The sequence below is a fragment of the Strix aluco genome, chromosome 14 (genome assembly GCF_031877795.1).
Source record: "Strix aluco isolate bStrAlu1 chromosome 14, bStrAlu1.hap1, whole genome shotgun sequence".
In the NCBI taxonomy this organism is placed as follows: Eukaryota; Metazoa; Chordata; class Aves; order Strigiformes; family Strigidae; genus Strix; species Strix aluco.
This window is the reverse complement of record NC_133944.1, coordinates 21,264,482-21,286,228: the sequence shown is the minus strand read 5'-3', so window position 1 is coordinate 21,286,228 and position 21,747 is coordinate 21,264,482. Positions and strand designations below refer to the sequence as shown.

The window sequence follows — 21,747 nt, the reverse complement described above, 5'->3', positions numbered from 1 at the left end:
GTTTTGAACTGTCTGGCAGCATGTGGAAGGGATGAGAGCTATTGTACGTGTGAACAATACAGAGTTTGGGTCTTTATTGAAGCAGCAGAGTTGACATACCCTTGGGAGTGCAGACAGGAGGGGAGGAAACAGCACAGAAATCCTTCTCAGGGGGGTCTGGGTTTCCTTGAGTTCCTCCTCCTTGCTGCATTTCTGGGAGATTTTGTACAGATGATGCAAAATGACCCCGGCTTCATCTCAGTAGAGGGGTCGCCTGCAGCCAGGACAGGTTTTGACCTACCTTTGGGCTTGACCTACCTTTGGGCTTGCAAGTCCTCCACCAGATTGGTGTGTCCTCACCGAGCCTGCCCACCTTCCTGGGAGGGAGAGCTGTGCCCTGAAGAGGTTTCCTTCCTCCTCAAACACAGAAGATGAAGAGCCCCTGGTTCCCTGGGGCTTAGCTGGGCAGCAGTGGTGCACAAGCCACCTCCACCTACTTCTGGTGCTCTGGGAGCTGTGTGACACCTTGGCCACCCCAAATTTCAGCGTTTAAAAAAATCCTACCTGGAAAGGTACCATTGAGGTGGCTCCTCTCAGCCACCAGCCCTCTGCCTGCTGAGGGACGCTGCTGTGGGGTCCAGTCCTCCACCCAGCAGCAGATCAATGGGGAGGGAGATGTCACGAGCCTGTCCTGCATAAACCCCTCTTGCCCAAGACCCTGCGATTGCTCAGGCTGCAAGAACGATGAGTAAAGGGGCTGCTCGTCTTGCATGGGCTGGGGGATGCTCCTGGAACTGAACCACGGAGGGCTGGGGATGTTTCAGAGACTCTGGGGCTCTTCCTTCTGGCCTGACTCCTCCTCTGATTGGATTCCTCACCTTTTCCCGGCAGCTCTTCCCTTTGCTCCCTCAGGAGCAGGCCCCGGCCAGTCGCTGGATGGCATCCTTGCCTGCGGCTCTGTTGCAAAATGACCTACTTCAGCGATGAAAGGCTGGTTTGTGCAGAGGAGCACATGGACCAGTGGTGGCCTCTTGGCTGGCTCCGCTTCCCTGGAAAGGGAGGTCATCTGAGGAGAAGCCTGATTGACTTCCCCAGTGCCCATAGGAGCTACTTCTGGATGGCTGTAAACAGCAGCAACCTCGGAGAAAACACGTTGGTCAGGAGATGCTGCCGTGTGACGGGGCAGCTTTTCTCACCAGCCGTCCCTACCGCGGGCCAGGCGCGCGTGACGTTCGATGGGTGGCCCGGCGTAAAGCCGAGGTGGGGGTGCTGGCTGCCTGGGGACCCTTCCCCACGGCCCCTTCGCCAGGTTTGCTGAGGGGCCGTGTGGCCCCGCGGGGTTTGGAAGCGTTCCTGTGGCTCAGGAGGGGATGGCGAGTGCGGTGCCGAGAAACCAGGGGGCTGCGCCAAGGGGCGACTGGCTCTCCAGTGTCCCGCCTGCGATCACAGCGCCCGACGCCAGCGTGTGCAGGAGCTGGGGGACCCAGGGTGAAGGAGAATGAGAGAAAAAAAAAAAAACAAACTGTGGAAAAAAAAAAACCCCAAACAAACCCCGAATTGCTCCTGCAGCAGGGAGAAAAACTCAACTTTCTTGGAGAACCTTCCTCTATATCTTAGGGGGGAAAACTCACACGTTGTGGGGTTTCTGATGTTGCCACAAAGGACTCGCCCTGAGGACTATCTTTGCATTCCCAAAAGAACTAAAAATATTTTCTTGCTTGGGGGGATTTTTGCTCCTGGTGATGCTCTGAAGCAACCTGAACCATCTGGAAGGGCTTCCAGGCACCACCTTCCCAAGATTTACACCCAATTCTTAGCTCAGCCCCTCCTGCCTGGGCTACCAGCAGCAAATCCTCCCAAAGGGTGATTTTTAGTACTTTTTTTTCCTCCCTTAGGAAGGAGGGAGGCAGGCACGGGGGGAAAGAAGCAGGCGGAGGCGCGGGAGGGGAGAGCCCGGGGTACAGACAAACATTCTCTTTATTGAGCTACACATGAATTTTTCCATTAGTCAGAGAAAGAGATTGGCAGTGTGTAATATATCACAGAAACCTCACTGATTGGTAATAGAAAGGCTTAGAAAGACCTGGCGCTTTATATATATATATATATAATATTTTTTATTTTTTTTAGTTTCCTCTTTATTTATTCATTTTCTTTTAAACAGGTGTGACTGCTCTTCTTCAGCAAAGGTAACTCGTAAAAGTGAAACCGTGAAGACGTCTGGTTACTAATCAAAGTAGAAATGACGGAGGATTGGTCATGAAAACGGTGGCTTCAATGTAAACACTACATTCGATTTTTGTTTTTTGTTTTTTTTTAATTACTTTTTGTGGTTTTGTGTGTGTTTTTTAAAATTTTTAAATTATTTTCATTCTTGCTTTTTTTTTAAAGTTTATTTTTAATTTTTTTTTTCTTTTTTTTTCCTTTTTTTTTTTTTTTTCGCAGCACAAACATCCCCACATGAGAGAGAAAAAACACCATTCACTAACAGGGAGAGAGGACTGGGGCTGGGCAGGGGTGAAGAAAAAAGCAGCACAAAAAAGCGTTCACTGGAAAGAGTTAAAAATGAATAAAAACCAAACCAAACAAAAAAAAATCCTAAACAAAAAAAAAAGATAAAATAAAATATATATATATGTATAACCCTCCCCGATGGCCCCGATCAGCCCCACAAGAGGGGTGAGGGGAGGAAGCCTGTCCGGCGTGGGCGAGCTGTGCCTTTGGATATGAACCTGGGGAGTGAGCGGAGACTTGGAGGAGGGAGTGAAAATGGGGGAAAAACCCGCCGGCTCCTGGCTAGGCAGGGCTTTGGCCTGAAGTGGAGTGGAAATTCAAAAAAATCTAACTCCAAAAACCCCAAACCCTGGAGAGGGAGCGGCAGGAGGATGCTCCCACTACAGCCTTCCTCCCGAATCAGCCAGGATGGGAAATGGGAAAAGCTCTTGTTTGTTACACTTGTTTGCCTTTTTAGCTACAACACGAGGTCAGGGAGGGGAGTTCTCAATTTTTTCCCCTCCTTTTTTTTTTAAAAAAATGTATATTTTAGTTTCTTGAGGCAGTGGCTCGCCCAGGCTGTGGGTGGTGGCAGAGCCAGGGTCAGGTGGAGGCAGCCCGGCTTTCCCCACACTGGAAATAAAAATCATTAATAATAACAATAATAATTAAAAAAAGCCAACCCACAATAATTAATAATAATAATAATAATTAAAAAATAAAACCCCACGGTCAAATAACTCATGGGAGGAGAAGTCCCCCCGCACAAGAGCCCCGGCACAGCCACGGTGGGGGCACAGGCAGGATCCGGCCCCGCTTTCACCGTGGGGCGACCCTGGGCGATGCCCCCTTGCCCCCCTCCCCCGGCCGGGTACCAGCGCCCCGCAGGGGGGATGCCCCGGGAGCCGCGGGGGTGCCAGGGCCGGGCAGAGCCCCCCAGCCCCCGGGGTCCCCCCCAGGCTGTGACACCAGGGGACGGTGCGAGGGAGGGCTGGAGCCTGCCAGGGGAACGGGGTCTGCCCACAGCTCCTTCAGACAAACTAAAAAGGTGGGTGCAGATTTTTTTTTATATATATATATACGTATATATATAATTTTTCCTTATGCCTTTTTATTTACCAACTTGCATGATTATGATTAAGTTTTTTTTTCTCTCATTCGATCTGGTTTTTTTCATTTTGTTTCGCTTTTTTTTTTTTTTCTTTTTTTCCCGCGCGCGCGTGTGTGTTTGTGTGTGTCTGTGTGTGGTTGCGTTGGGTTTTTTCATTTTTTGTTTCTCTTCTCTCCTGGCGCCGGGACCGCCACCAAAGAAGTCGCTTTGCCCTCGGGGGTCAGTACAAGCCGCAGCCCCGCAGGTTGTTGGCAATGATGATGTCGGTGACGGCGTCAAATACCACCTGGATGTTGTTCGTGTCTGTGGCGCACGTCATGTGGCAGTAAATCTCCTTGTTGGGGGAGCGGTTTTTGCTTTCGAATTGTGCTTGGATGTAGGCGGCCGCGTCCTCGTAGGTGTTGGGACCTGCGGGCAGAGGCGGGGGGGACAGAGCAGGGGGCGTCAGGGCCATCGGCCACCACCCCCCCACCAAGCACCTGGCCCCTCGCTGCTTGCAAAGTGTTTTATTTCTAAAAAAACCCAGGCAAAACCTATTTATTTTCAAATTTTCCCCCCAGTTCACCCCTCAGCAAGGGTCCATTTACCCTCTTTCCCCCCACATCTCCCTCCTTTCCCCATAACCTCCCCTTTTCACCCCATTCTGCCCCATTTCCCCTCTCTTCCCCCAGATTGCAGAGCACCTGGGCTCTATTGGAGACTCCTCCCTCCCCAGGTGTTGTGGCTTTGCCCTTGCTGCCCTGCTCCCCTTTTCTCCCCCGGGGCCAGGCCATGCCTGAGGGATGCTCCTCCCGGCGCTGCCCTGGCATCACCGGTGAGTCCCCGTGGTGTGTCTTGCAATGACATCCCAAGGGAGCACGGAGAGGGGGGGAAAGGCCGGGGGGCCTGGTGGCCCCCCGGCTAGGCAGGCAGGAGGAGGAGGGATGGCTGGGAGGGTTGGTGGCTACTCCAGTGTCACCCATGGGTGCTGGCTGTGCCCCTGTAGGGGGGCTGAGCCCCTCTGTGTGTCATAGGGCTGGGCTGGGGTCTCCCCCCAGGCTCTGCGAGGGGATGCGGTGGGGCAGGAGCCCCTCAGAGATGTGTCATTGCCCATTTGCTCAGTGGACCAGGGGAGTTTCGCTTTTGTAAGGCGGGCTGGAGAGGGGCCAGATGTTTGAGCCGAAAAATGTGCATTATTGCATTAAGCTGCTTACAGCAGCGAGAGTGGCTGCGCCTGGCCCCTCGTGGGAAGCCACAAAGCCTGAATTACGCCCTTGAAATCGCCTTTGGAAGAGCTGCTATTATCTGGAGATTTATTTTCCTTTTCCAGCTTGCTGGTTCCCCTCCTTCTCGATGAGGCGGGTGGCTGAAGGAGAGGGGAGGTGTCCTGGTGCCACCAGGCTGTTCTGCTCCCTGGGGTAGCCAGGATGTGCTGTACAACTTCGTGTGGTAGTTTGGGATGTCCCACTAGGTGGCTGGGCAAAAAATACTGCTGCTTTCATGATGGAGAAGCCTAAAAACCTCCGGTGGAAATGCTGGTGCACTTCTGCCGTAGGGGAATGGGTGACGTCTTGCTGGGGGCCTTCCTTGTCCCCACAGTCTGGTGTCCAGGGTGGGTGTGGTCTGGGTGAAATAGTGCAGAGACATTCAAGTATTTGTAGTGGATGCTGGAGCCTCTGAATCTGAACTGATTTTTTTCTTTCCTTTAGAGAATTCAGAAGGGATATCTATTCTTCCCCCATTTTTTTGGGTTTTGTTCTTTCCCCCAAGCCATGTTGGTTTCACTTAAAAAAGTATGATTTTCTTGTAGTTTCACAGGTTTCTGACATAAAGGGGCTTCTTCCTTCCCCAGCTGTACCCTGTGCAGAGGCGCAGAGGCCATCCTGGCACAAATGGGAGACACAGCTTGGAGGAGCACGTGTCTCGGCTCCTGTGGCAGGAGCTTCTCGGGAGCCGTCAGCAAACAGGATGGCTGAAGCAGCGGGCAGTCGGCTCCCACCGAGGCCACTCCTCTCCACAGCTCCTCGTGGCCACTCAGTAGAGCTCGTCTCCATCTGTCTCAACCCATCTTGACCATTTTGGGCATCTCCCTGTCCCATCAGCCAGTCGTGCACCTTTGCCGCAAGGACCGACCGCATGCGGGACACAACCACGCCCCGTGAGCGGGGTGCTGGAGCTGCACCGCGCCTCTTGAAGGTGGGCAGTGCTTTTGTCCCCCCATTAAGGCGTCCTGTCCCCTCCACCCCCCACCCTGCCCACCTCTGGGGTGAGACGCAGCCCCCCAGCCCTGGTGGCGCGGTGGTGGGCGTCCCGCTGGGCTGTGCCGCGTCAGCCCCGGCACGTACCTGTGTATTCAGGGAAGCAGATGGTCAGAGGTGATTTCTTGATCTTCTCGGCAAATAGGTCTTTCTTGTTGAGGAAGAGAATGATGGAGGTATCGATGAAGAATTTGTTGTTACAGATGGAGTCGAAGAGCATGAGAGATTCGTGCATGCGGTTCTGCAACGGGGAGCATGGAGGGAGGAGAGGGGAGAGAGAAAGGCAAAGAGAAAGAGTTAGAGGAGAGGAGAACATTTTTCTGAATTGAAATGGTTAGAAAGCAAAAAAAAAAAAAGAAAATCTCTAAATTAAGACAGTGGTAAATGTGAGATGGTTACAAAGGTGAAGGAAAAACAGGGCATCGCTCTCCTCTTGGGCTGGAGGACAAGGCAGGTGTGGAGGTTGCAGCTGATCCTCCACCATGTCCCTGTGGGGCTGCTCTAGCAGGGCTGACACCTGAACCTTCAAGGAAGAGAGAAAAAAAACCTCATTTGCTCATCACCTGCCTAACCAGGGGAGTGTGGGAGGGGCCCTGTGTCTCTTCAGGGGAGTATCACTTGCAGAGCCTGAATAAATACAGGATGGACAGACAGCAGCAGTCGGAACGTGCTGGGCATGGGGACCAGGGTGGAGTTTTGGCCATCTCAGGGTGGTCCCACGGACCTGCCTGGAAGGGTACTTGTGCCGAGTGGCGCAATCGTGGAGAGACCAGTACTGAGGGATTGCCCAGAGGCTGGGGCAGGTCCTGTCCCAGCTGGGCCCTTCTGCCCCTGAAAAAAAATCTTCTGCCCATCTTTGAAAATACCACAGTGGTGGCTGGGTCACTGCTAAGGAATCCCAGTGCTGCCGCGTGGAGGAAACCAGTGCAGGTGCCTCTGCCAGCCCACCCCGCAGCTCTCCTGCGCTTGCGGGCTGCTCCGGGGAGACTTTAAGCATGGTTTTAGTAGGAGCATAAATGGAGGCAAATCTCTAAAATGTAATTTTTTTTAAAAGGAATTGTCCTTTCACATGTGGACGAAAGCCATATAAAGCCATTCTTCCCCATGCTACAGAAGTTGTTACCAGAAAGGAATGGAGAGCGGACAGAAGGACAGGAGAAGGAGGAGGAGATGAGGTTGTCCCTCACTGCATCAGCTGTCGCAGGACACCATCAAGAAGAGTATTTTCATGCTTCTCTCGAGAGGCCGGGGGGTGTCTGTGCAGGCAGGTGCATGCACTTGCTGTTAGTGTGAAGGTGCCGCTGGGCAGCACAGACACGGCTCTCTAGGAGCCCTCAAAAACTTTCTCCATCGTTAACTTGCTCTTAGAATAAACAGCAAGCCATTCCCTGCTGCTCCACTGACGGCTTTGGCAGACATTTTAGGCAGGCTGTGCACCTTTTTCATTGCACGTACCCACCTAGTTTATGACTTGAACGTGCAAAGCTTCTGGTGCAAAACCAGGCCTTGGTGAAGTCTGGAGGTGCTGGCCACTCCCTGCCCTTCTCTGCAGCCCCCTCTTGGGGCAGAGCCCCCCGAGCCCTGCCTTGGCCGCTCACACGGGGACACCAGGCTATTTGGAGGAGCCTGGTGTGAAGCTGAGAGCAGCAGAGACATGCTGCAGGGCACCAAGGTGCTTGGCAGCTGGTGGGGAACCCTCCTGCAGCAAACATCCCCCCCAGAGCCCCCTTTTTTTTTTTTTTAAATGCGCAGCAAGGGTGGGGGGGCTTTGGTCTTGCCAAAGATTTGTGAGAACACACGTGTTTGCTCATGAAATGATGACCCAATTACACATTTTGGAATTTGCCATGAATGTTTTATTAGTGAGTCATTTTATTAGCTATACTTCAACTGTAGCTTTTGCATGCAAAATTTAGCAGATGTCTGATTTCATCTTGAAAGGCTTTGAGATTACACTGTTGGTTCCTTGACAAAGAGTAGCTAGGAATGCCAAGCAGTTGCTTTCCAAAGCTTTGGGACCTCATTTGATCCTTATCTTTGGGGGGGGAAAAAAAAATCCTCATTCATGGGGACAACAGAAACCACCACAAAAGGACATGTCTCCTCCTGATTTGTGACTGTTGCAAAGATGCCGGGTCTTCAGATTTTCATGGAGAGTGTCTGGGTGGGTTTTCTCCTTGTTCATCCCTTATGTTGCCACATTATATGTATTATATTTTAATAAAGGAGTGATCGTGTTGGTGGAGGAGTAGCTGAAATAAAGCATGTGCCTGGGGAAATGAAAATCCCCAGTGCAGGGAAAACAACCCTGGTGACTTCTGGGCCCTGGATGCCCGTGCAGAAGATCCAGGCAGGATGGCATCCTGGAAGAAAATGTTAAAAATCCCCGATGCAAATGTACAAAGGAAAATCTTTTCCCTCTCAGCCATTAGTTCTTCTCAGAGCTGGCCTGTCATTCTGTCTGATCTGCAGGATGGGATGTATTGGGATATGTGTCTGAGGAGGGGTCCAGCTGGAAATTGGTGAAGTCAATAGGAAAAATGGTTAATTTTCCTTTGCTGAGGTTTATGGAAAATTTTCTCTTGGTTTCTTCAAGTTCTTTGCTTCTATTTCATGCCCTAAATAATGGAAGACCTTTGGTTTAAACATAAAAGAACAACTGGCCCAAGAGCTATTTTAAAAGGAGGGAGAAGCGCTCCAAGTACTGTGTTACTACAAGGTGGGAAAAGCACCATTTATTGAATTGAACCCAAAATGGCTCTTTTGCTTCTGTGCTCTCATGCGATGAGATGGCTGAAAAGAAAAGCAAGGCCTGCTGCTTGTAAGAGATTTGTGCCTGGAGTACTGGAGGAAGCCATGGGGCAGCAGGATGCTGGGCCCTGCCACTGAGGGCTGCCAGAAGGGCAGCTGGACGCGGACAGACGGAGGCCAGCGCGGGGTCTGGCAGTGCTGGAAGAAAAGCATGGATGGTCTGACATAGATACACCGGGGCAAGGGACTGCTTCACGAGGGGAGAGTGATGTCAAGAAGCCAACGAGCAGACAGAAATGATGGTAAATTTGTTCTACTTAAAGGAAAAAAATAAATTCCCACCAAATACTTACATAAAATTAAATACCTTTTGGTTATATCCTTTTCAAATTCCTTATTTCCAGGTAAATGAGGCTGTGGCAGACGACTGACACCGCAGGTGCGTGTCATACACGTGTGTGCATGGAGCAGATGGAGGGTAAATAACAGGCTCGAGAAGCTGGACGCGCTCAAGGGAGACACAATAAAAACCCTCTCACACTAGAAAAGAGCTGGCACTTTATTAACATTTTGTAACTAATAAATACATTACCAACAGCCAATAAATTATTACAATAACTAATGCTCTATTAAACCAATGGACAGTCACTCTTCGTACAAAATTACAGTTAATACAGTTTGGGCCATCAAACATGCAGGAGAAATGATTCAGCGGGAAACCAGCAAAAGGAAAATCGTGGCAGCCTCCGGTGATCCTTTGGGAAGAAATGTGGTGGGGAGCGGGGAGCCCAGAGGCAGGGTGATGGTCACTGTTCCCTTGTCGAGCTGAAGGGGGGAAAGGGGAGGTGGGGGGAATAGAGCTGAGGATGTTAAATTAGGGACTGGGCTATTTAATGGGGCAATGACTGGTCTTTAAACAGCTTTATTTGCTTGCCCAGTACCATCGCGTAGCTCCAGCACTGGAAATGCTGGTGAGACTCAGGCAATGCTGAAAATCCTGTTACCTGCTGTGATCTCCTCTCCCCACCTGGAGCAGGGGGGTCAGACCTGGAGCTGCTTGCCTGCACTACAGGCCAGCCAGGATTTGGTCTCGACATCAATTTCCAAGACACTGGGTGGGAGAGGGGCCGGGGCAGCGAGTGTTGGGCCGGCTCCCAGCCCTCCACCTCCTCCCTGGCTCTCTCCTCCCCACGGCTGCTGCACCCGGTGCCCATGGAGAACTGAGCTGCCCTCTCTGGGAGATGGAGATGTTTTTGCCCTATATCCAGCCCAGGTCCCTCCCCTCTCCCTCTGCCTGCAGGGTGCCAGCCAGGAGGCTTTGGTCCTCCTCCTCTCATTAACGGATCAGTGTTTAAGGGTCATACTTGCTCATGTTCGCTAGCTAGTTTTTGCAGCACAAATAAAAGATCTTGCAGGCTGCTGGTCTGGACATGAGCAGTCCTGTGAGAAGTCCCTTTCCATAGCTACATTCTCAGCGTAGTGTCTTATATAGGGTACGTACCTATATCTGTCAGCATCAATTATTGCATGTCATTGCAGGAGCTCAGAAATGACAACATACACTCAAGTCTCAGGGTGCTCTGAGAGAGGGTTTCTGCCTGCTCTTTCCTTTGGGGAGGTAGAGACGAGACTGTGGTCCGCTCTTTTGTGCCACCCGGACCACGTCCCTGATTTCTCGTGCGTGTGCTGGGGATGCAGATGTGTGATGGGTTTGGGTGGTTCAGGATGACGCTTGGTAGCACCATCTCTACTGACCTTGACGCTTCCAGCGTCAGATCGTTAATGAGTGTTTTAGTCTCCTTGGAAATGGTTGTGGAGTTTTTGGTCGTAAGCCTGAAGACAAACCTGGCCCATGACAAAGACACAAATACACTAGTACTAAGCTTTTCTAATCGACAGACGGTCAGCCTTGTTCCCAGGAACTCAACAACTCTCCCTGGCTCCAGGAGGTTTTTTGGCCACAAAATATTCAGACACATCACACAGGTGAACAGTGCAGGGTTGGTCCCTTTTACAGCATTAACTGCAAAATCCCCCGTGGGGGATGTCTGCCACCCGCAGCTGAACCCGGTGCCTTGTCGAGCTGCACAGCGAGGGGCTGCCCGATGCTTCACGCCGCACACGGGGATGTTTTGGCAAAAGGACATCTATGTCCCACCCTGACCTCTCGGAGATTGCATTCCTGGCCTGAGAACAAAGTCTGTTCCCTTGCAGGCAAGCACTGGGCTCACAATAGATTAAACCCACCAGATACATTTTAATATACATTACAGTATAGACTGCTCTCATTAATACTTTTAGTGTCCTGTAAAACAAAATCACATCTACCGAGGAGGCATGGCAGTCTCCTCATGAGGATGCTGTCCCCTCCATGGAGGGACAGGCTGGCCAGCCATCCAGGAAAGCTGGCTGAAGGCAAGAAGCTAATTCTTGTACAAAACTCCTGAGAGAGATGTAGTTGGAAGAATTTCTGGGAGGGCAGTGGGGAGAAGCCTTCCGACCCCTCGCTAGACGGGGCTGGGGCCCCGCGGGAGGGCAGGGGCAGCAGGGGCAGCCCTGTGCTAGCAGACGGAGGGGCCAGATGGCCTCGCCACGCAGTCCCGCTGCCCTGCCACTCGGCTGGGCTCCTCCGGCCGCACGTAAAAACGAGACTGAACTCTATTTGCTAAAGAAAAAACTGGCCTTTGAAGTATGTGGCTGTGTTTTAACGTGTGCTTTCCCAGTGTTTATTGCTAGTTCTCCTAACAAGCCCAGCTACTGCATCCTCCCAGGGAGCACGGTGTTCTGCAGCTTAACCCTGCAGCCTCATCTACAGGCTCATTTCAAGGCTTTCCTTCTACAGGTTTCTCTATTTCATTGAAATTGTTGTTTAAATAAAGGAGTTATTTGCATTTTTTTCTGTCTCATGGCTCCCCACCCGACCCTCTCATTGCTGATGGAGCAAGCCGTGGGGCTTCCTTCTTTCCTTTTGCTGCTGTCTGAAACTCATCACGAGTTCCTAACGCTGCTTGCAACGTGATGCCCCTCAGATGCTGCTGCTGGACAGGTGACCTGAGTCATTAAAAACCTCCTGCATCCCAAAAAGGGCATCTTTTGCAAATCCCCACATTAGCTTTGAAGGGCAGCAGGGTATATAGGTAGCTGTTTCAGTTCTGTGCTTTTAAAATATGTCCCCTGTGCCCTGGTATGATTTCTGATGCAGCTGTACCAGTTGCAACACCCCTGTTATGTGGAGGCTGCAAATTAAACACAACTCAGGGCCTCTGAGGCTCTGGATTTGGAGCACCGCAATTGCAAAGCACAAGGGGCTATTAAGAAGAGGGCTTTTGAAAGCAGGCAATGTATTTCAAGGTCTTCTTTCTAGGCAATTGCTGGTGTTTAGAAAAAGCACAGGGCAAAAGATTGCCTGCAGAAGGCACATCTGTCAGAAAAGGCTTGGGAGGATGCAGAAAGCTAGCAGTGAGTAATGCTTTGGCAGGCGTTTTGGCGACAAAAATCTATACATGGCCATCAAGCGGGAGAAACAGTAGTGTTTAACACTGGAAGCATTTTGTCTTCCAAATGCCGTTTCCAGCCTTTGTCAGTGAATCCTCACGACACTCGTGTGAGGGAGGGAATGTCAGCAGCAGCAGCTGAAATGAAGCTTTAGACATACAATATGCCAAAGAAAATGAAAGAAAAGGCTCTGTGTGTCAACATTTCCTCCTCTTTTTGTCCCTGTGGAGCACCAGCCGTTGGTTGTCACCAACATGCTGGGGAAGCAGCTGGAGTTGTGGAGGCGCTGGGGCAGGAGGGGGTTTGGACCTCCCAGCCAGCACAGACGGGTACAGGCTACCTGAATTCAACCCGGAGCGTGGCACAAGTGCACTGAGGTGGCACTGGTGACTCAGCTGCATTCAGCAGAGTTTGGGGTTGTGTTAATTTAAATTGTCTTTATCAGAATAGCTCTGTGCGCTTTAAGCTGGGAAGTCCTGAAGCCTTGGCTTGGTGCTGCCTTCACTGGGAACAGCTTCTGTTACTTATTTGCTCAGATAAAATGTCACCCACAGCAAGGGGTGGGAACAGAAAATCTCCAAAATTCTAGTGATGCTGATCAAGCTCTTCTGACAGAGCTTAATATAAGACCTGCCTCACTGCCAGTGCACACCACAGCATACAGGTCTGGCCCTGCACTCTGGGTCTAGCAGTTACATACACTTTATGTACCAAATGAAGCTAAAATTCAGCTTTTCAGCCCTCGTTTTGACACACAATGCACATTTGGATGCTAGGTGTTCCTGGTGGGACTCAGCCACCCGCATGGGACAAGCTCCAGACACATGCCCATCCCTCTGCATCCCTCCAGCTAATTCCCTGCCCCTCCTGCAGCAGAAGCACCGTCCCATTGCCATTGGCTGGTCCCTTCCAAGGAACCAGAGAACTGGGCTGGTGCTTCCCATTGGGGACCCTTTCTTTGGAAAACCTTCCCATTGACTCTGAAAATCCTAAGCTAAATCAAATACAACGACATGCACAGGCCTTGTGTTCAGTGTTCCTTTGGTTTATGGTTGTAGAGCAGAGTGTGCCGGCATTAAACGGAGCTGGGAGAGAAGCTGGGACCTGGGAAAACAAGGCGTGCGGGTGGGATGTGGTGTGAGGAGCAGAGAGGGGCTCCTGGATTTGCTGGCTGGCCAGCTCTCTGCGGGAGCTGATGCTGCTGGAGGTATTTTAAGGCTGAGGTGGTGAAAAGAAACGTGTGTACTCACTTGTGCCAGAGCAGGGGAGGCAGAGACCTGGCGTTATTGCTGTTAGTGTCCAGCAGAGCAGCAGTGGGTCCTCACTGTACAATACTAAACACAGTTTTATCATTTGATGCTATTTAGGGGGTTACTGACACAGCTGCCAACCATGCTGGGCTGTGAGCTGGTTAGCTGGGTGAAAGCCACCTTGTTCTCCTCCTCAGGCCTCCCCTGTTTGCCCTGGGGTGCTCCTGCTCACATCCCTGCTGGGGTTTTGTTTAAACCCCTGCCTGGGTTTTTTTCCCAGCAGGCCACAAGCTCTGATGGGGACTCTCCTCCAGCTCCCAGGTGCCCTTCTCTTTCTGTCCTCCCTGCTGCATCAACCTGCCTCGTCTCCCTTCTGCAACTTCTCTCCCAAACCACCCCCCCCCGCCATCTCCTCCAACAGTCCTCTCCATCCCATGCCACTGTACCTGCTCCTTTCCCTGCCTCCCGCACAGCAACGCTCACCTGGCCCCGTGCCTTTGGGCTGTGCTGCTTTAGGCTGCACTCACACCATCTTTCCTTAGATGGGCACAGTGAGAAAAGAGATATTGTCCCTCTCAGGCATGGCACTGGAGAAAACTCAGACCTCCTGAGACCTGAAAGACACCCCTAGCTCAGGCTCCCAAGAGAGGACAGTTGAACTTGTCACTGGCCTGGAAAGACTCACATTTTCCAGGATCATGGACTTTTAAGAGAGGTGGAGAAGAGGCAGGGATCAGCATTGCCTACCTGCCCCCAGGTGCCACGCCAAGTGGGGCCTCAGAGGTGATTGTCTCACCCAGACACCAAAGAAGCTTTCAGGGTGGACTTCTAAGGATCCCTCCATGCTCCCAGAGGTGACACCCCACCTCTCACACTCCCCTCTGCCTTCGCCCTGATGGCACCCGGAGCTCTTGGTGATGGCAGGCGGATGGCCACACGTAACCTGGCCCAGCCGTGCTTGTCCTCCTCTCTGTGCCCCCACATTTTGCTCTGCTGGGTGCTACCCTTGCCGTTTCCACACCTCTCCCCTGCCTTTCCTTCCTCTCTTCTTTCCCTTCCTTGCACTTTTCCTTCCTACTCCATCACTTGGCTCAAATCAGCTCCCTGAGCCCTCCCTTGCCACTACACAGCCAGTACACACCAGCCCTCTTGTTTTAGATACTGGTAAAGAGATTCCCTGACAGGAGACACCAAACCTGGAGCTCTTGGATGCCCGGGCAGGAGATGACACGGGCAAGCTACCAGCTTCTGCTCGGCCAAGGAGGCTCAGAGTGCCAGGTCAGGCTTCTCAAGGGTATTTAGATGTCCAAGGTGGATGAAGAGCCACGAGGCTCCTGCACACCTTGCCGTCACCAAGCATGGTGAGGCTTCCCAAAGCACCTCTCCACTTTCCAGGTACTTGAAGGCCAAACTGCCTACAAGAAGCCAGGGCTAAATATTTTTGGTGCACCCCAGGGTTTCAGGGCTGCAGTTTGGAAAGAGATGCTGTGTGTTTGCAGGAGCACCAGCTGTGATGAAATCACTTAGGCTGGGAGGTGCTTTGGGAAAGGCTGCTGGGTGCCCAGGCTGGGATCCTGGCTGGGATACCCCTGAGCGCAGGGTCCCCGTCAGGACACCGTCCCGGGGCATCCTCGCTGCCTACGCTCCAGGGGTCCAAGCCCAGCTGCCACTGACCAACTCGGCTCAGCAGCTCTGTGGCATCCAGCCAAGCGCCTAACAAACAGGTTACTGAAACCACTAGACAAATTTTAACATTAATTTTGAAAAAATTGAGGTAAAACTGTTACCAGTAACGAATGCTTTTAGACAAGGCTTAGTAGGTTTTGTTACTGTGTCTGTCTTAGACACCAGCAGAACTCAATATGGCTGTTTTACTTGTTCAAAGAGCTGTCTGGAAAAAAGGAGAGTATACAAATCCAAGCTGCGGTGGCTGTGTTCAACACTGACCCCTCCAGCTGTGGGGCAGGAACTGGAGCCATAAGGTACCCTCAAAATGATCATGTTGTATCTAGCACTTCCCAAAGGAATAGTGTTTTTAAAAAAAGATAAATAATGAGGAGAATTAAAAATATCCCTTAATTTCAAGGAAAAAAAAGTTTCAGTTCCAAACTATGCTGTTGCTGACCCCTATTTTAAGGCTTTGATTTTTTTTTTCTTTTTTTAAAACGGAAGTATTTTTGTCTTTTGGCAGTTGAAATGCACTTTGTGGGAAATGCGTTAGCTCCCTCTACGGCACTGCAAATTGGAACGGAGGAGTAGAATGAGGCAGCAAGGGAATGAACCAGAAATAAACCAAAATAAAATAAAACAGGGCTGGGGAAAGCAGAACTTGCTGCAAAGTTTTCTGGGACAGGAGGAGGGATTTACGTACTTCTCCCTCATCATCTTCTGAGGAGGAAAAAAAAAAAAAAAGAGAGAGGACCTGTCCGCGGGACCGGAGGATGCTCCCGGCGGGTGTGAGGAGAGGAGGGGAGGGCTTCAGTAGAGTCCGCATCCCCGCAGGTTGTTGGCGATGATGACATCCGTGACGGCGTCAAAGACAAACTGGATGTTGTTGGTGTCGGTGGCGCAGGTGATGTGTGTGTAGATCTCCTTGTTGGGGGACTTGTTCTTGCTCTCGTACTGAGCCTGGATGTAAGCCACCGCCTCTGTGAAAGAGTTGGGGCCTACAAGAGAGCCGAGATGAAAGGAAAAAGTGGGTTAAAGCAATCCTGTAACACTAAATCCATAGGGTGCCTGCAAGCGCCCCGTTGTAGGGACAGGGGGGAGCTCGTACGGGGCTGCTGCAACCCAGCTGCCCCATCTCCATCTCAGGGACGGGCACTATTACCAGCTGGGACTGCTGCAAGGGAGGAGATGCTCTGACTGTCAGATCAGCTGTATTTTTATTCTGAGTTGCTGTTTATAGAGGTGAAATGGATGAGGGAACTGAGTGTTAAACAGGCTATGATGGGAAAACCAGAAGAAATTCCACATTGCGGTGACAAAAAAAGAGAAAAAAACCTGCCAGGAATGTGGTAAGTGCTTGACCTGGTGCAAAGGCTTAGTTTTTTTCCTTTTTTAGATTTTTTTGATTAAAGTTTCAGCTTTTGATGGAAAAGAGGAGCTAAAATGTCCGTGAATTGAGGGCGGTATTGGTAACTGTGCCCTCCTTTCCCTGAATTGCCGAGAAAAGGACATGAGAAGATTCAGCCTCTGTTACAGAGCAAAGTGGGGTTTTCTCAAAAAAAAAAAAAAAAAAAAAAAAGCTAACAGAAAATGTCCCTCTTTTTGAGGAATTATGATTGCAGTAGCCTCTACTAGAGCTGTGGCTAAAATCACGGCATGAGGAGTTTCTGTGCCAAACCTTATTTCTTACACATCAGGTTTTCTGTTAAAAAAGCTTAAGAGCAGTCATGCAAAAGAGCAGATCCTTCTCATCTGGCCAGCCTTGACACTGCTCACACCCCGCTCCTGCTCCAGTGCGATAAGCTCAGTTTGCTGGGCTGGGCTGGAGTGCAGTCCCGCTGGGTACTGCCCAGTGCCAGTGTCCCCGAGCCCTGGGAGGATCCACAGGGGCAACACTGCTCGTGCTCTTGCATCCTCTCCCTCCATGGTGCTTTACTGATGGGAAATGTTGTCCTCTGCTAAAGAGAAGCTTCCTTGGGTTTCAGATTTGCTAGGGCTGAAGGCACCTGGTCTGGGAGATCGCTCACACTTACATGTACATGCATTGCCAGCTGAAGACACAAGCGTATGAAGACCATGAGACTTGAGAATATGCTTGGAGTAAGAGAAGCAAAATGATTTCTGGGAGCAGGTTCTTGCATGAAGACCTGTGTAAAGAATTTGGGAACAGTTCCACTTGCTGTGTGCACAACCAAGAGGGTATTTCATGAAAGGATTGTTCAAAGGCATGAGGATTTAGATGCTGGATTCCTTCTGGGAGACCAGGGAATCACTAATGCTGGCTTGGTTTAAAACACACTCTGGATTCTGCTGCTGCTTTGCTAAGTATTGTGGATTAGTTAAAAGCATGAGTGAATTAAGGGGATGGAAACAGTCAGTGCTCCAGCATACAGCAAGCAAATTTGTGGATGCAGTCTTCTAATAATTCTCTGTCAGCAGGACTAATGGACATCAGAAACTTCATTTTATTCAAAGCATTTTGTGGAACCTACTTGTGATGTTGAAAGTCTGCTTGTTTGATTCATAAGCTTGCATCAAATAATTCTTTTTCACTCCAGGGCAACTTTCTAATAATGCTACTTTTTCACAAGGCCACAAGGGCTTCATCCTCTGAGCTGTGGTCAGCAAAGCAGGGGCAAGCAAGCTTAAGTGTGTGCTTGGGTCTAAAGTCTGCACTTAACATTAGCCGAGCTAACTTCCGACTTTTAATGGCATTGCTGAACGCCGGGGGGAGAGACGTTCTTCCCCTGTGATTCAGATCCCTGTTGGATCAGTGGAAGGAATTTCAGCCTTCCAGCCCCCTCTGATGGCACGAGAGAGACAAGAATCCAGTGGAGGGTCCCTGGCACTGTGATAACTCCCAGCTTCCAGAACAGTACCTCGAAGGAATTTAGAGCATCTCTGGGCTAATCTGAGATTTGGGAAAGACTGGTTTGGTTCACTTGGGGCTGAAGTGCTCCAGAAACAAGCTATATTTGTTTTCCTCTCTGTAGTCAGCTGAGAGCTTAGCTACATCTGTACGAGGGTCTGCCTCCTCCACTGAACAATTCTCTTGGGCTGGGATAGCTTGGGAAAGAAAAGTTACACTTAAAACGATATTCCTTCTTGTATTTCTTCTTGTTCTAGTCTCTCTGCCATTGGGGATATGTAAGAATATTATTTCCGAGTGGGGTTACCGGGAGACTTCAGTGAAGATCCACAAAACCAGGTCCACACAATGTGATCAGGAAGGAGTGAAAGGTGCAGGTTTGCTTCATAGAAAAAAGGGAAAAAGGAAGAGGGCATGATAAAAATCTTCTGGTATACAGAAGCACTGCTAAAAGAGGATGGTGATGAGCTGCTCTACAAGCCATCCAAAAGATGGCAAGCAACAATCTAATTTGCAACCAGAAAAAATTGGGGTTGGCATTATTGTGAGCTTTCAACTGTAAAGACTGTGATATTTCCATTATTAGATCTTTTTAGACAAACGTGTCAGGAATATGTTGGTTCTGTCTGGACCAAGCAGATGAGTAGATGGCTGAAATGTGTTGGTAGTGACAAACATCCAAACCTTCCCTGGAGAGGAAGCCTGCAGATGTTCTTCTGAATTCAGACGGAGTCGTTCAGCTCCATGGCCATAGAGCATTCAGCCCAAAGCAGCAATGATGGATCGCTTTTGCCTATTCACAGTGAAAAATCAAGTGCTCAGAGATAGGAAGCTCTGGTTAATAATTTGTTGGCCTGCCCAGAAATGTGACACTCTTGGTACTCCTGGTTCACAACTACGTTTCCTGACAAAGAGATCTGCTTCTCTGTCTGTCGGCTTGATTCATTTCGATGTCTCCGGTGAGCTTAAATAATTCATGACAATAAAAGTTTATTTTTATGCTGTTTCGGAATGGTAACGAGGGTCTGTGGAAGCTGGCGAGATGCAGCGGGAAGCGGTGGGGTGCAGCTGCTGCCTTCGCATGGGTGATGTATTCTCATCATTAGCAGGTCAGATGCCAGGCAGCCAGCAGAAGTGAGGGCTTCTTGCCCGCTGCTCTGTTGCAGAGCTTCTGCTCTGGTCTCCAAGTATCACCAAGGCCTCCTCTCCCCAGCCAAGCTCAGGGCATGGCTTGCTGCAGCTCTTCTCTGTTGGCACTATGGGTTAAGAGGTGTGGGTGGCCAGTGCAGGAGAAAATCCAGCGCCTTGTTTTCTATTTGCATTTGACTGGAAGCATTTCCATGTCCAGATCCTTGATGTCAGTGAGCCTGAGAGCAAAACTGGGGACCTCCTAAACTAACGTGATAAAAATTTATAGCTTGAGCTGAAGCAGCCAAGCTGTGGGACCTGCTGTCTGCACGCTGGAGGGCTGATCCTGCAGCCCCTCGGTGCCTGGCAGTGGGGTAGTGGCCAGGAACTGCAGAGGGATCCTCACCGTGGTCATCCAGGACCCACGGGGGGAACACGATGGGTTATGGAACAGCCAAGCTGGACTCCAGCTGGGGACAGCCTAACAAACCCCGTGTGTTGGTCTGGCAGAGATCAGATACCCATTTGTAACGGTTAAGATCAGCGCATCTTTCTGAAAGACCTGCAAGAGGGTTCATGTTCCTGAGCGACGCTGGGAAGCAGGTTTAGGGAGTGTGCTGCCAGCCCCACACTGCAGGCGTTGGCTCGGCATCGATACCACCCATGGGACAGAGATCAAACATCCTGCTTAGTGATGCCGGCAAAGAACTTGTGTTTAAGTCATCCTCACGCTTTAGGTGGACCCCTAAACATGGTGGGGGTGATCCTATGGCATTTATTGAAATAAAACTTGCAGGGAAGCAAAATGGGAGCTCTAGCTATGCATCTTTAGCCTCATTGCCTGCGATACACGACAGTATCAGCCTGGATGGGAAACACTCCGTGATCCCTTTGCTATTCATTCCTGTACAGCCAGCTTTCTCATTACCTGTATACTCAGGAAAGCAGATAGTCAGTGGAGATTTCTTAATTTTCTCCTCAAATATGTCCTTCTTGTTTAGAAAGAGGATGATAGATGTATCTGTGAACCACTTGTTGTTGCAGATGCTGTCAAAAAGCTTCAGTGATTCGTGCATGCGGTTCTGCAACAGAAAGGAGAGATCACATCAGGGCAAAGACAGCGACCTGGGGACGTTCAACATGTAGGGAAAACTAAACCAACTAAATTAAGGAGGAAAACAAAAAAAAAAAGCAGCTACGATATACATAATAAATTTATGTATACATACAGCTGAACATATACATACACAGATGCAATCCCTATAATATTTGACATACAGTTAGTAACTTAAGGGCATTTAACTATACAGAGCTGTTTTGATTTTGCATAGCATATAATTTACAGGATCCCAGCTCATAGAAATCATCATGCACCATGCATGGATGGGGAGTTATTTTTGCCCTTCGATCAGATTTATGTGTCGGTGTGGCTCATGCAGATTTTCTAAAATGCTTTCATTAATTTTTAATTTTTTTTTTTTCACTTTCTCGAGTGTGTGTGGCACACAACTGGTTGGATACATTAACCAAGGACTGGTAGATCCTTGAATTAATCTAGAGTTGGAAGCAGACATCAAGGTGACATAATTTTGGAAATGACCTTGCCGTGACCTTTGCCTGGTTTTGTTATTTGGTTTAGTGTTGCTGTCAGTTGCTGGGCTTTTAATTTTTTTATTTTTTTTTAGTTCTCTTGGAAGATGGCTCAACAGAAAGAGTCTCGCAGAGAGGGAAAAAAAGTGAAAAAGGAAGAGGAAATAGTATAAAAAGGAAAGACATAACGAAGGGCATCTAAGAACAACCAGACTAGAAGTCAGGCAGCTACCACTGATATTAGCTCATGCCTCTAGAAGAACATTAGCTACTCGCCAGCAGAAGAGCCATACGTTCAAATGTACGCACAGCGAGAAGTCAGCTTTTTGGTTACAGGTCATGCAAAAAACCAACACAGGAAAGGAGAGAGATAAGAGGAGTGAAAAAACCAGACCAGTTAGAGAGTTGCAAAGTCCGCCACATGGTTTCATAGTGGTGGAAAGAGCTCACGGCAAAGTCAACCAAGTGTCATGTTCCCTGCTGCTTTCAACTCTCAACTCAGTTTTTCTTTAGTTTGTTTCTTTTTTTTTTTTTTTTTTTTCTCGGTTCAAGAGAAGCTTCATACCTGCCAAATTTGGTTGGTCTCTCAAATGCTCATTTTTTGGCCTTTGTTTGGCTAGATAAGGTCAGACGGCCGAGGAAAAGCTGTGAAGGTGCCGAGGCTGGCGATGTTCGGCGCGCGAGGCCGACGCCGGAGCGCGCACGCCGGTCGCGTGGCCATCTCTCAGCCGGGAGCCGGGTAGCGGAGAGAGCAGGCGCGGTGAGGACGAAGCACACCCAAGAGTCAGGGGGTTATCAAAGGCAAAGCATGGTACAGACCAGACCGGCTCCTCGGCTTTTCCCAGCGGCATCTCCTTGGGACAGCACTCCCCAAAGCCGCTAGTGCACATACGAGACTGGTTACAGCGACCGCAGGAGAGACGCTAGAGAGAACAGGGCTGCACGGGCTCATTGCCGGAGGGGTTCTCGGGGTGGGAGCAGCGTGCCCACCCCCCGGATTTGGAAATTCGGAGTGGTGCAGGAGACAGCCGGGGGCTTTCATCCCCTCCCCGCTCCATTTCACGCCCGCGCTGGCAGGATAATTGAGCCCAGCACTTTATTGATTAACGCTTTCCTTTTCATAGATATACTTCAGCTGCTGCTGAATGTTTTATTTAGATAAAAGTGGCTCCGTGG

The 21,747-nt window shown here is 50.1% G+C and overlaps 1 protein-coding gene across 2 annotated transcripts in view; it reads right to left on the bottom strand.

Annotated features, from left to right (window-relative positions):
• Nucleotides 1-1,938: 1,938 nt before the first annotated feature.
• GNAO1 (G protein subunit alpha o1) overlaps nucleotides 1,939-21,747 on the bottom strand; it is a 147,163-nt gene continuing 127,354 nt past the window's right edge. Inside the window, exons 7-8 of one of the 2 annotated variants that reach the window (XM_074839178.1) lie at nucleotides 5,908-6,061; nucleotides 1,939-3,991 (exon numbers count right to left, since the gene is read on the bottom strand). In XM_074839178.1, coding sequence (XP_074695279.1) covers nucleotides 3,804-3,991; nucleotides 5,908-6,061 — 342 coding nt within the window. In that variant the 3' untranslated portion in view covers nucleotides 1,939-3,803. Of the gene's footprint in view, nucleotides 3,992-5,907; nucleotides 6,062-9,109; nucleotides 15,983-19,909; nucleotides 20,064-21,747 lie in introns of those variants that run through there. The other variant, XM_074839179.1, reaches the window with a different exon arrangement.